Raw genomic sequence first — 13,133 nt, 5'->3', positions numbered from 1 at the left:
TAACATTTGATCTGTCCTGGAGAAAGAGCTGTGTGAACTTGAGAGCAACACGCATTTTGCTGCTGTTGAGTGGAATATTTTGTGTATGTATGTTAGGTCCATTTGGTGTTTAGTATGATTCAAACTCTCTGTTTTCTTATTGATCTTCTGTTGGGATATTTTATATATTATTGAACATGTGACATTGAAGTCTCCTACCATCATTGTATTGATATCTATTTCTCCGTTTAGTTCAGTCACTGTTTTCTTTATATACTTATGTGGTCAGATGTTAGGTGCTCAGATGTCATACCTTTCTAGTGCATTGACTGTTTTATCATAACATAAAGACTTTGTCTATTGTGACACTTTTTGACAGTCTATTTTGTCTGATATAAGTCTGACCACTCATGCTCCATTTTGGCTAGCATTTACATGGAATATTTTTATTTATGTATGTATTTACATGGAATATCTTGTATTTATTTGCTTTGATTCCTCTTTTTTTGTGTGTGAAATTTGTATAGTTGTGTGTGTGTGTTTGTGATTACCTACTTGTGGCTCATATAAAGTATCTTATAGTTATAAAGTCCACTTTAAGCCGTTAACAATTTAAGCTCAATCACATAAAAAAACTATGCAGTTACGCCCTCCTCCACTCTGTGTTATTGTTGTCACAATTCACATCTATTCATATCGTGTATCTTTTAATGTATTTTTAGTTATAGTTATTTTTAAGACTTTTGTCCTTTAACTTTTACAGTAAAATTAAAAGTGATTTACTTATCACCGTTACAGCAACACTGTATTCTATTTTTGTCTCTATATTTATCTTTGCCAACTAGTTTTATAAGTTTTTATCCTATCATTTTGCTGTTTAGCATCTTTTCATTTCAACTGGGAGAACTCCCTCTAGAATTTTTTGGTAAGGTAAATCTATTGGTGATGGATTCCCTTAATTTTGGTATGTTTGAGAAAGTCTTTACAAAAGGATGAGTTGGATTCTTATCTTACACCATACATGCAAATGGACTCAAAATGAATTAAAGAAAAACATGACCTATATATGTAAAACTCCTAGAAGAAAACATGAGAGAAAAGATTCATTATGTTGATCTTGGCAATGATGTAATTGTGGGACTATATCAAACCATAAAACTCCATACAGCAAATGAAAACAATCAACAGAGTGAAACCTATTGAGTGGGAGAAAATATTTGCAAACCATACATCAGGTAAAGAGTTAATATCCAAAATATATAAGAATATATAAGAAATCCTTATGACCTAATAGTAAAAACAAACAAAGAACAAAATACCTTATAACTTGTTTAACAAATGGGTTGATTTGAGTAGACATTGCTTCAAGAAAACACGCAAACCACCAACAGTTATGTGAAAAAATATGCAAATAACACTAATCATCAAGTAAATAAAAATCAGAATCATGATGAGATATCACCTCATACCTGTCAGGATGACTATTATTTTTCAGCAAATAAAGGATGTGAAGAACTTGGGACCCTTGCATACTGTTGGTAAGGATATAAAATGGTGCAGTTGTTAATGAAAAACAGTATGGAGGTTCCTCAAAAATTGAAAATAGAACTGTCATGTGATCCAGCCATCCCACTAATGGAGACATATTTAAAGAAATTAAAATTAGCATCTCAAAATTAACAATTTTGTATCCATCATAGCAGTATTCACAATACTCAAGATGTGGAAACTACCTAAATGTCCGTCAATAATGTGTGGATAAAGGAAGTGTGGCACATACATGTAATGAAGGACTATTCAGCCTTTAAAATGAAAATTCTGCAATATGCAGTGACATGAGTAAGTCTTGAGTACATGATGCTAAGTGAAATAAGCTGTCAGAGAAAGACAAATGCTCTATAGTTCCACATACATGAAGTGCCTAATATAATCCTATTCATATAATTAAAGAATAGAATGGTGGTTATCGGGGTGGTAGTAGGATGGGGTGGAAAATTACAAATTAATGGGCATAAAGTGTCAGTCAAGCAAGATGAGTAAGCTCTAGAGATCTGCAGTACAATATTGTAGCTATAGTCAACAATAAGTACACTTAAAACTTTGTTAACAATCTAGATCTCTTGTTAGGTGCTCTTCCTACAACAAAAGAAAATAAAAATTTTCACGCAAAATAGCATCAGAAAATAAAACCCTTGCAAATAAATTTAGCCAGAAAATGTGAGATTGTGCACTGGAAACTCCAAGTCATTACTGAGATAAATTAAAGAAGACTTAAATAAATGGAGAGGCATGCAATTTTCATAGATCAAAAGATTGACTATTGTTAAAAGAGCAGAATTCTCTAAATTTGTTTATCCATATAAGAAAATTTCTGTCAAAATCATCCATCAGGCTCTTTTGCAGAAGGCGATAAGCTGATTGTAAACTTTATTGTAAAACTCAAAGGACCTAGAATAGTTAAAATGACTTTGAAGAAAAAAAATGTTGGAGGAAATACACTGCCCAATATTGAAACTCACTATAAAGCTACAGTTATCAAATCAGCATGGTGCTGTCATTAACACAGACATACAGGTCAATAAAATAGAATAAGAAACCAGAAATAGACATATAGATATATGGAAAATGGATTTCTAATAAACATTCAAAGCAATACAATGGATAAAGTTTAGCTTTTTAAACAAATTGTGCTAGAATAATTATATATTTATATGTAAAAAGATAAACTTAGAGCTGTATTTCACACCATGTTCAAAAATTAACTCAACGTTGATTACAGACCAAAATATAAAACTTCTAGAAGAAAATATAAGAGAAATCCTCAGTGACTTTGAGCGCAGATTTTGTAGATATGACACCAAAAATATGACCCCAAAATGTGATAAGTTGGACAACATCAAAAAATTAGGACTTTTGCTATTCAAAAGCCACTGTTAGGGGAATAAAAGGGCAAGCCACTGCCCCTTAACAAACATTTGTAAAATATATACCTGATAAAGTATTTGTATTCAGAATATATAGTGAATCCTTGAAACTTAATTTAAAAAGCCAACTCTATAAAAAAGGGGGGCAAAATAAGTACATGTAAAGATGCCCTACAACATAGGTCATTGGAGAAATGCAAATTAAAATCACAAATAGATGCTACTCATTCCTTTAAAAATTGTTTACATTTAAAAGGGCTGACCACATTAACTTTGGCCAAGATGTGGGGGTAGGAACCATATACTGATATTTAAAACACTGATATTTAAAACAAAATTTATAGTTTCAGAGATTCTTAAGGAGGTAAATACAAATCACATAAATCAGCTATTATACAATTTACCCAGTAGAATAGAATGCTGATGCCCATACAAAGCCTTGCATATAAATGTATATAGTAACAATTTTTGTAATAGATAAAATCTGGTAACAATGTAAATATAAGTCAAAATCTATATAGTAACAATTTTTATAATAGATAACATCTGGAAACAATGTAAATATAAATCAACAGATGATGGCTAAACAATGTGTAGTCTCTCAATACAGTGGAATACTATCAAACAATAAAAAGAAACAAACTGTTGTTATATACACCAATATGGATGAATCTCAACATTTATGCTAAATGAAACATGTTAGACTACAAAGAATACATACAGTCTTGTTCTATTTATATATAAGTATAAAAAATGAAAGCTAATTTATAATGAAAGAATGCAGACCAGATTAGTGACTGCCTGTGTGGGGAGTAGCAACGTGGCAGGATCAATGGGCTTGGGAAATGTGTATGGATTATGGATATATGCATTGTTTGAATTTTTATGGTTTCATGGCGGTACACATATAACAAAACCTATCAAATTATGCACTTAAAGTGTGGGCATTTATTTCATGTCAATCATCTCTCAGTAAAGCTGTTAAAATAACAAAATTAAAATAATTTATAAAAGAATTTACACTATTTTGTTGCCAACTCTCAGGCACTAGTTAAACCCATTCTTTATCACATGAAATATTAGAAACACTTTATATTAAATGAAAAAAACTAACACATCAAAACCAAAAAATATTTAAAATGTTTGCCTCATGAAGTTTACATTTGTGAGATTTCATCCAACTGTACAGTGGTGTTTGCATTTCATTTTATATGAGGAATAACTATGAAAAGAAGAAAAATACCAAAGATAAGCAAAAATGAAGACACTCATTTACTACTAATAGGAATATAATGGATACAACTACTTAGGAAAATCACTGGAAATATTTACTAATGTTCAATATGGGAATATGCAAGCATTGACACTTCCCATGTATGCATATATCTGATTTTCAAACATAATGTTGACCAAAAGACATGCTGTAGAATATTCACAGCAGCACTATTCATAATACCCCAAATTTCAAACTACCCAAATGTCTGTCAGAATATCAGAAATTAATACCTGCTATTTCTATGCAAAGGTATAGTATGCATCAATTAGAATAAACATTTTACAATATAAGCAACAACATCCGTGAATTTCAAAAGTCAGTAATAATGAACAAAGTCAGAAAACAATGTGCATGCAGTATAATTCCATTTATATAACATTTAAAATCTGTCAAAAATGATCCACACTCACCCTATTCAATAAATGGTGCTGAGAAAGTTGGATAGCCACATGCAGAAGAAAAAATCTAGGTATTTCAACATATACAAAAATTAACTCAAGACAGATTAGCAACTTAAATGTAAGACTTGAAAGTATAAAAATTCTTACAGAAAATCTCTGAAAACCTTTTCTGGACATTGGTATAGGCAAATAATGTATGACTCAAAGACCTCAAAAACAAATGCAACGAAAGTAAAAATGGACAAATGGGGCTTCTTAATTAAGCTAAAAAGCATTTGCAAAGAAAAACTAATAATCAACAAAGTAAGCGGACAACCTACAGAATGAGGGAAAATATTTGCAAACTATATATCAACAAAGTACTGTTATCCAGAATCTAAAAGGAACTAAAAAAACTCAAAAAGAAAAAATATAAACAACCCCATCAAAAAAATGGCAAAAGACATGAACAGACACTTTACAAAAGAAGACATCCAAGCGGCCAAAAAACATATGAAGAAATGATCAGCATCACTAATCATCAGAGAAATGCAAATTAAAACTACAATGAGTTATGTTATCAGAATGGTTAGTATTCAAAAGTCATAAAACAACAGATGTAGGTGAGGATGTGGAGAAAAGGAAACACTTTTATACTGTTGGTGGAAATGTACATTAGTACTATAACTATGGAAAACAGTATGAAGATTTCTTAAAGAACTAAAAATAGAACTACCACTCAATCCAAGAGTCCTACTAGTTGCTAGCTACCCAAAACAAGAGAAATCATTATACATCATACGTTCATTGCAGAACTAGTCACAATAACAAAGTTATGGAATCAACCTAAGTGTCCATCAATGGAGGACTGGATAAAGAACACATTATATATGTGTGTATATATATATACATATATATATATGTATGTATATATGTATATATATATGCACACACACATATATTTATCATGTGATATATATTGATATCATATATATCAATGGAGGACTGGATAAAGAACACATGGTGCATATATATTTATATATATATATAAAATATCTTCTCTCATTCTATAAGGTTGTCTGCCTACTTTGTTGGTTATACCGTGTGTGTGTGTGTGTATATATATATACATATATATGCCATGTGTTTTTTATCCAGCCCTCCATTGATGAATACATATTTATATTTCTTTATATATATATCATGGAATACTACTGAACCATAAAAAAATAAAACCATGTCTTTTGCAGCAACATGGATGGAACTGGAGGCATTAACCTAAGTGAAATAACTCAGAATCAGAAAGCCAAATACTGCATTGGCTCACTTATAAGTGGGAGCTAAACAATGGGTACACATGGACATTCACAGTGGAATAACAGACACTGGGGACTCCAAAACATTGGAAGGTGAAAGAGATATGAAGGGTGAAAAATTACCTATTGAATACAATGTACACTATTCCGATGATAGGTACACTAAAAGCCTAGACTTCACCACTACACAATATATCCATGCAGCAAAACTGCACTTGTACCTCTTTAATCTATTTTTCAAAGTGTATACAACATGAAAAGATACAAGTATAGTTAATGTGTCTAAATTAATAGCAGGCCAAAATGAAAGGGAAATAAGATTCATGCTCTTAGAGGCAAAATTAGTGATTTTCTTTGGGAAAGATAGTGTCTGGTAAACTAAGTTGGGGAGTTATGTTTCCTAGATTTATTGCTGGTTACATGGTCTTGTTCAATGTAAATGTCTTTTGAGCGGTACAACTTTATGGCACACATTTTTGTTACTATGTTATATACATCAATAAATTTCACTAAATAAATAATAATTAAACAAACCATGATCATTGTAACGTTTGGAGAGGCGAAAGGATTAGGAAATGTCCTGCAGTGCTTTGGAATTATAACAGGATCCTTTTTGAGACCTGGAGAGTGGGTATGTGCGTATTCATTTAGTTAACTCATTGCTGATTTTGCTAATATATTTACATATTGTATACGTCTCAGAATTGTGTGATATCTCAACTTTTTAAGTATTAAAAAAAGGGAATAATATGCTTATAGAATGTCAATGGATGGAAAGATATACACATACACACATGCACACAGATGCACACGTCATGTATGGATATATAGATATAGATGCAGATACAAGAATAGGTATAAGTATGAATTTTGTTTACATACATAGAATATAAACACTAGATGGAGAGAAATGAGTCATTTATAAATGGTTTTCTTTAAGGAAAAAACTGATTTGGCAAGTGAGTGGGATGGTGGTTTCTCAAAGTATACATTTTTTAAAATTGTAACTTAATCCCTATTACTGTATCTTGTAAAGTATTGATGTTACAAATAAGCTGAATGCAGCAAACAGCACTCTAAACGTGTATACAGCAGATTAATATTAAATAAATATGTGTAAATAAACAGAAAATCTATGAAAAATATAGCACTGTAGTTTGCATCTATGTTCTATTTTTCCTAGTGGTTTGCAATGCATTAAAACTTCATTATATATACACGTATATGATTAAGGTGAAAAAATATAAATTTATTTAAATATCCACTGAGTCCCCACTAATTTATGATATGATTCATTTCTAGGTGACTTTTATACTGAAAAAGGCTACAATACACACTGGAACAACTGGTTTATTCTGAGTTTCTGCATTTTTCTGCCGTTTTTCATAGTTTTCACCACTGTGATCTTTAAAAGAAATGAAATAAGGAAATCATGCAACAGAGAGAATGCAGAGTATAATCGGTAAATATGACATAGAATTAATGTATTAGGTTAAATTATCCTAGTCATTAACCAGTGTCATGCATTTTATATAACATTTGTTATATTAATTCTTAAATATACTATTTTAAATCTAATGTAAGTGGTATCTTTATAATTTTGTGTTTCAATAATTTGTTATTATATTAGGGCAAGCCAAAATTCTCAATGTTCTAGAACTTTTCCTGATGAGTATGCTATGCTGTACCAAAGACTTACTAGGTCAGAAAAGAATATAGTTGGTAAATTATTTTAAGTGCCCTTCTAGTTAGATCTCATTACACATTGGTGTTGGTTTTACTTACCATTTTAATATCTTTGTTCTTGTAATCCGTTCAGATTTTCTGTTCTTTATTAAGTCATGTTTGGAAGCTTGTGACTTCAAAAATATGTCCCTTTCTTCAAAATTGTATAATTTGTTGCACAAAGTTATTCGTAGTATTTTCTTGTAATCATTTTAATATCTGTAGGGTCAGTATTAAATTATCGTACTTTATTCCTAATTTTGTTTATTTGCATTTTTTTTTCTTGTTCAGACCCGTTAAAGGTTTGTTAATTTTGCTGATATTTTAAAAGATCCAACTTTTTGTTATAATTATTTTTTGCTAGTGTTATTCAGTTTTGTATTTCATTAATTACAGGTTTATATTTCTTGTCTACTTTTTTTTCCTTGCTTGGGGATTGGCTAGTTCTTTTTCTAGTAATTGTAAGGCCAATGCTTACATGATTGCTTTGAGATCTTTGTTCTTCTGATACAGGCGTTTAAATCTGTAAATTTTCCCTTAGGCTTAGCTGCATTCTGTACATTTTGATAACATATATTTTCATTTCCATTCAGTTCAAAATATTCTGTTTTTTCTTGTGAATTCTTCCCTTGGACTCATACATTAGTTAGAAGTATATTGTTTAATTCCCAAATATTTATAGATTTCCCAGGTTTTTTGCCTTGTTAATTTTCAACTTAGTTGAGCTCTGGTCACAAAATATACTTCATCTGATTTCAATCATTGTAAATTTAAAATCTTTTTAAATTTTTTGAGAATTTTTAATGGCCTAGTATATAGTCTGTCCTGAAGACTGTTCCAAATACACTTGAATAGAAGGTGTATTTACTATTGTGAATACCCACTGCGTGGGTGGGGAGTTCTATAGAATACAGGTAGGTCAAGGTGGTTGATGGTATTGTTTAAGTCTTCTATATCCTTGCTGATTTTTTGTCTAGTTATTCTATCAGTTTTATACCACTTCATGGAAGTATAATTGATATACAAATATGTATGCATACTTAATATATACATCTTGATGAGTTTGGAAATAAGTATACCCCTTTAAACCATCATCACCATCAAGGCCATAAATATATCACCTCCCAAAGTTTCCTCCCAAATTCTTTATTATTGTTGCTGTTTTACCAAGGTAAGAACACTTGATATAGATCTACCCTCTTAGCAAATATCAAGTATACAATACAGTATTGTTAGCTATAGGTACTGTGGTGTATAGCAGAGCTCCAGAATTTATCTTGCATAGCTGAATCTTTGTACCCTTTAACCACCACCTTCCCATTCTCTGCTCCCATATCTCTTGGCAACTGCTGTTCTACTCTCTGCTTCTATGAATTTGATTATTTTTGAGTCCACATATAGTTAAGATCATGCAACTTTTGTCTGACATATTTCACACAAATTTTGTCTGGCATATTTCACTTGGCATAATGTCCTCTACATCTATTCATGAGATAACAAATAAGAGAATTTTCTTCATTGTTAAGGATGAGTAATATTCCATTACATACATTTGGCACATTTTCTTTATCTATTTACCCATGATGGACATTTAGGTTGTTTCCATATCATAGCTATTGTGAACAATGCTACAATGAACATGGAAGTGCGGATATCTCTTCAAGGTCCTGATTTCAAGTCCTTTGAATTCATACCCAGAAGTGAGGTTGTCGCATCATATGGTAGTTCTATTTTTCGTTTATGAAGAACCGTCATACTGTTTTCCATAATGGCTATACCAATTTACATTTCCACCAACATTGTACAAGAGTTTCTTTTTCTTCATGTCTTTACCAACCTTGCTCTCTTTTCCCTTTTCTCAGTAACAACTATGTTAACCTAAGATGTAAAGTAAGCCGTTCTAAATGGAAAGTAATATCTCATAGTGGTCTTCATTTATGTTTTCCTGATTATTGGTGATGTTAAGTACCTTTTGATATACCTGTTATTCAATTGTATGTATTCTTGAAGAAATGTCTATTAAGCTTCTTTGACAATTTTTAAATCAGGTTATTTGCTTTCTTGCTATTCACTTGTATGAGATATACACACACACACACACACACACATATTTGTGTGTGTGTGTGTGTGTGTGTATAATTTGTAGAGACGGTGTCTCCATATGTTGCCTAGGCTTGTCTAAACTCTTGAGTGCAAGTGGTCCTCCCACCTTAGCCTCTCAAAGTACTGGGATTACTGGCATGAGCCATGGTGCCTGGCCACCCATATATATTTTTGATATTATGAAACCCTTTATCAGATATATAGTTTGCAAATACTTTGTCTCATTCTATAGGCTGCCTTTTTATTTCATTGATTGTTTCTTTTGCTATGCGAAAGCTTTTTAGTTTAATGCAATCACTTTATTTCTGCTTCTATCGCATGTGCTTTTGGTGATATACCCAATAAAATCATTGCCCAGACCAACGGCAAGGAGCTTTCTCTCTATTTTCTGCTAGAAGTTTTATAGTTTCAGGTCTTACGTTTAAGTATTTTGTCCTTATTTATTTGATTTATGTGTGTGATGTATGATAAAGTTCCAATATCATGTTTTTACATGTGAATTTTCAGTTTAATCAACACCATTTATTGAAGAGACTGTCCTTTCCCCATTGTATATTCTTATTCTCCTTGTCAAAAATTAGTGGACCATATATGCAAGGATGTAGTTCAGTGCTCTACTTTGTCCCATTGATGTATGTATCTTTTTTATGCCAGTGCTTTACTATTTTGATCGCTATAGCTTTGTAATGTATCAGGAAGTGTAATACCTGCAGCTTTGTTCTTTTTGCTTAAGATTGCTTTGGCTTTTTGATATATTTTATGGTTTCTTCTTAATGTCAGAGTTTTTTCCTATGCCCGTGAAAAATGCCATAGAAATTTTGGTAGATATTGCAATAAAACTGTACCTCCCTTTGGGTAATATGGATATTTTAACAATTTTAATTTTTTCAATCCTTGAACAGTCTATATGCCTTTTATTTATTCATGTATATCTTAATGTCTTCATTAATTTTTATGGGCTTTATGTGCCAATTTTTTACTAGATTGGTTAAATTTACACCAAAGTATTTTACTCTTTCTGATGCTATTGTGAATGGGATTGGTTTTTCAATTTCTTTTTCAGATAGTTCATTGTTAGTATATAGAAACACAACTCATTTCTGAATGCTGATTTAGTATCCTGCAACTCTACTAAATTGATTTATCATTTCCAACAGTTTTTTAGTCTAGCCTTTAGGGGTTTCTATACAAAAGATAATGTCATATGCAAACAGTCAATTTTAATTCTTCCTTTCTAATTTTGATTTTCCTCCCTCCCTCCCTCCCTTCCCCTTTTCCTTTCTTTCCTTTCTTCCTTCCCTTCCTTCCCTCCCTTCCTTCCCTTTCCTTCCCCTCTCCCTCCCTCCCTCTTTTCCTTCCTCCCTTCCTTCCTTCCTTCCTCCCTTCCTTCCTTCCTTTCTTCCTCCCCTCCTTCCTTCCTTTTCTTCCTTTCTTTCTTTCCTTCCTTCTTTCTTTCTTCTTTCCTTCTTTTTGCCTAATTGTTTTGGCTACTATTTCCCATACTATGTTTAACAGAAGTGGCCAAAGTCAGCATCCTTGTCTTGATCCTGACCTTAGTTTTCCACCATTGAGCATAATGTCAGCTGTGTGCTTTCTGTATATGGCCCTTATTATGTACAGGCATAATATGCATTCTCTACCTAACTTTTTCAGTGTTTTTACTATGAAAGAACATTGAATTTGGCCAAATGCTTTTTCCGCCTCTAGGGAGATGATCATAAAGTGTTTGTGATTCATTTTGTTAATGTGGTTGATCACATTTACTGATTTGTGTACGTATAATCATCCTTGCATCCAGGAAATAAATCCCACTTGATCAGGGAGTATGATCCTGTTAATGTGTTGCTGAATTTGCTTCCCTGATATTTTGTTGAGTGTTTTTGCATCTATATTTATCAGAGTTATTGGCCTATAATTTTATTTTCATGTAGTTTATTTATCTGACTTTGGTATCAGGGTAATGCTCACCTTATAAAATGAATTTGTAGGTATTCCCTTCCCTTCAATTATTAGAAAAGAAATGATATTAGTTTTTCTTTAGATGTTTGGTAGAATTCAGCTGTGAAGCAATCAGGTCCTAGGATTTTCTTTTATGGGAGACTGTTACTCCTGATTCAATCTTTTTACTTGTTATTGGTCTGTTCAGATTTTCTATTTCCTCATGATTTAGCTTGGTGAGTTGTATGTGTCCAGGAATTTATTCATTTCTTTTAGTGTATCCACTTTGTTGGCGTCTAACTGTTCATAGTAGTCTCTTATGATCCTGTCTGTGGTATCAGTTGTAATGTCTCCTCTTTCATTTATAATTGTATTTATTTGAGTCTTCTCTCTTTTTATTCAATCTAGCTTAAGGTTTGACAAGTTTGCTTACTTTTTTTTTCAAAAAATTAACTTGGTTTGGCTACTCTAGGTCACTTAAATTTCCATATAAATTTTAGGATTCACTTGTAAATTTCTATTTAAAAACCACTTGGAATTTTGACAACGACTGCATTCAATCTGTAGATTAATTTGGTAAAAATTGCCATATTAACAACATTAAGTCATCTGATCCATAAGCATGGTGTGCCTTCTTATATATATTTAAATCTTCTTTAGTTTATTTAAAGTAATTTTTTTAGTTTTATGAGTAAAAATCTTAAATTTTGATTACATTTAATCATCACTATTTTATTATTTTGATGTAATTGTAATTGAATTTTTTATTTTATGTTCCAAAAGCTCACTGCTAGTGGATAGCAATAAAAGTGATTTTGTGTATATTGATCTTCCTGCAAAACTGATGAAGTGGCATATTAGCTCTCATGGGTTTTTAGAGAATTTTTAAATGATTTTTCTATATACAAGACCATGGCATTTACAAAAAGAGCATTTAAGTCTCTCATTCCAATCTGGATGACTTCTTTGGATCTACTGCTTTCTATTGTTTAATTGCTCTGGCTACGATTTCCATACAATGTTGAATAGGAGTGGTGATAGCAAATGTCTTTGTCTTTCTTATTTTAGAAGATCATTCTGTCTGTTACCCTCAAGTATGTTGTTAGCTGTGGGTTTTTTGTAGATGCGCTTAGTCATGATAAGGATATATTCTTCTGGTCTTAATTTGTTGAATGTTTTAATCATGAAACTGTGTATCATGAAAACAGTTGGTCACTTTGTACAATCTATTTTATATGTTGCTATAGTTTGGTAATAATTATCTTTGTCTTATTCTGTATAGGGTAATGTTTCCTCAAAGAATGTATTGTGTAGTATTTCATCTCCTATTATTTGGAAGAGTTTTTGAAGAACTCTTATTAGTTTAATTTTCAGTGCTTCATAGACATCATTCCTGAAGTCAAAGCAGACCGAAGTTTTCCTTTGTGGAAAGGTGCTTCTTTTTACAGTTGTTGTTAATTACATGGTCTCATATTTTTATAGATTTATTTGT

At 31.5% G+C, this 13,133-nt stretch overlaps 1 protein-coding gene across 3 annotated transcripts in view; it reads left to right on the top strand.

Moving 5' to 3' along the window:
- The window catches only part of ADAM18 (ADAM metallopeptidase domain 18), a 158,146-nt gene that overhangs the window by 134,941 nt on the left and 10,072 nt on the right, over positions 1-13,133 (top strand). For all 3 annotated transcript variants that reach the window (XM_019032000.3, XM_055348950.2, XM_063709321.1), the window contains one exon: positions 7,178-7,337. In XM_019032000.3, coding sequence (XP_018887545.3) covers positions 7,178-7,337 — 160 coding nt within the window. The remainder of the gene's footprint in view (positions 1-7,177; positions 7,338-13,133) is intronic.

Source organism: Gorilla gorilla, chromosome 7 (assembly GCF_029281585.2).
Source record: "Gorilla gorilla gorilla isolate KB3781 chromosome 7, NHGRI_mGorGor1-v2.1_pri, whole genome shotgun sequence".
Classification (NCBI taxonomy): domain Eukaryota; kingdom Metazoa; phylum Chordata; class Mammalia; order Primates; family Hominidae; genus Gorilla; species Gorilla gorilla.
The sequence above is the reverse complement of the archived record's forward strand: the minus strand, read 5'-3'. Positions and strand labels throughout refer to the sequence as shown.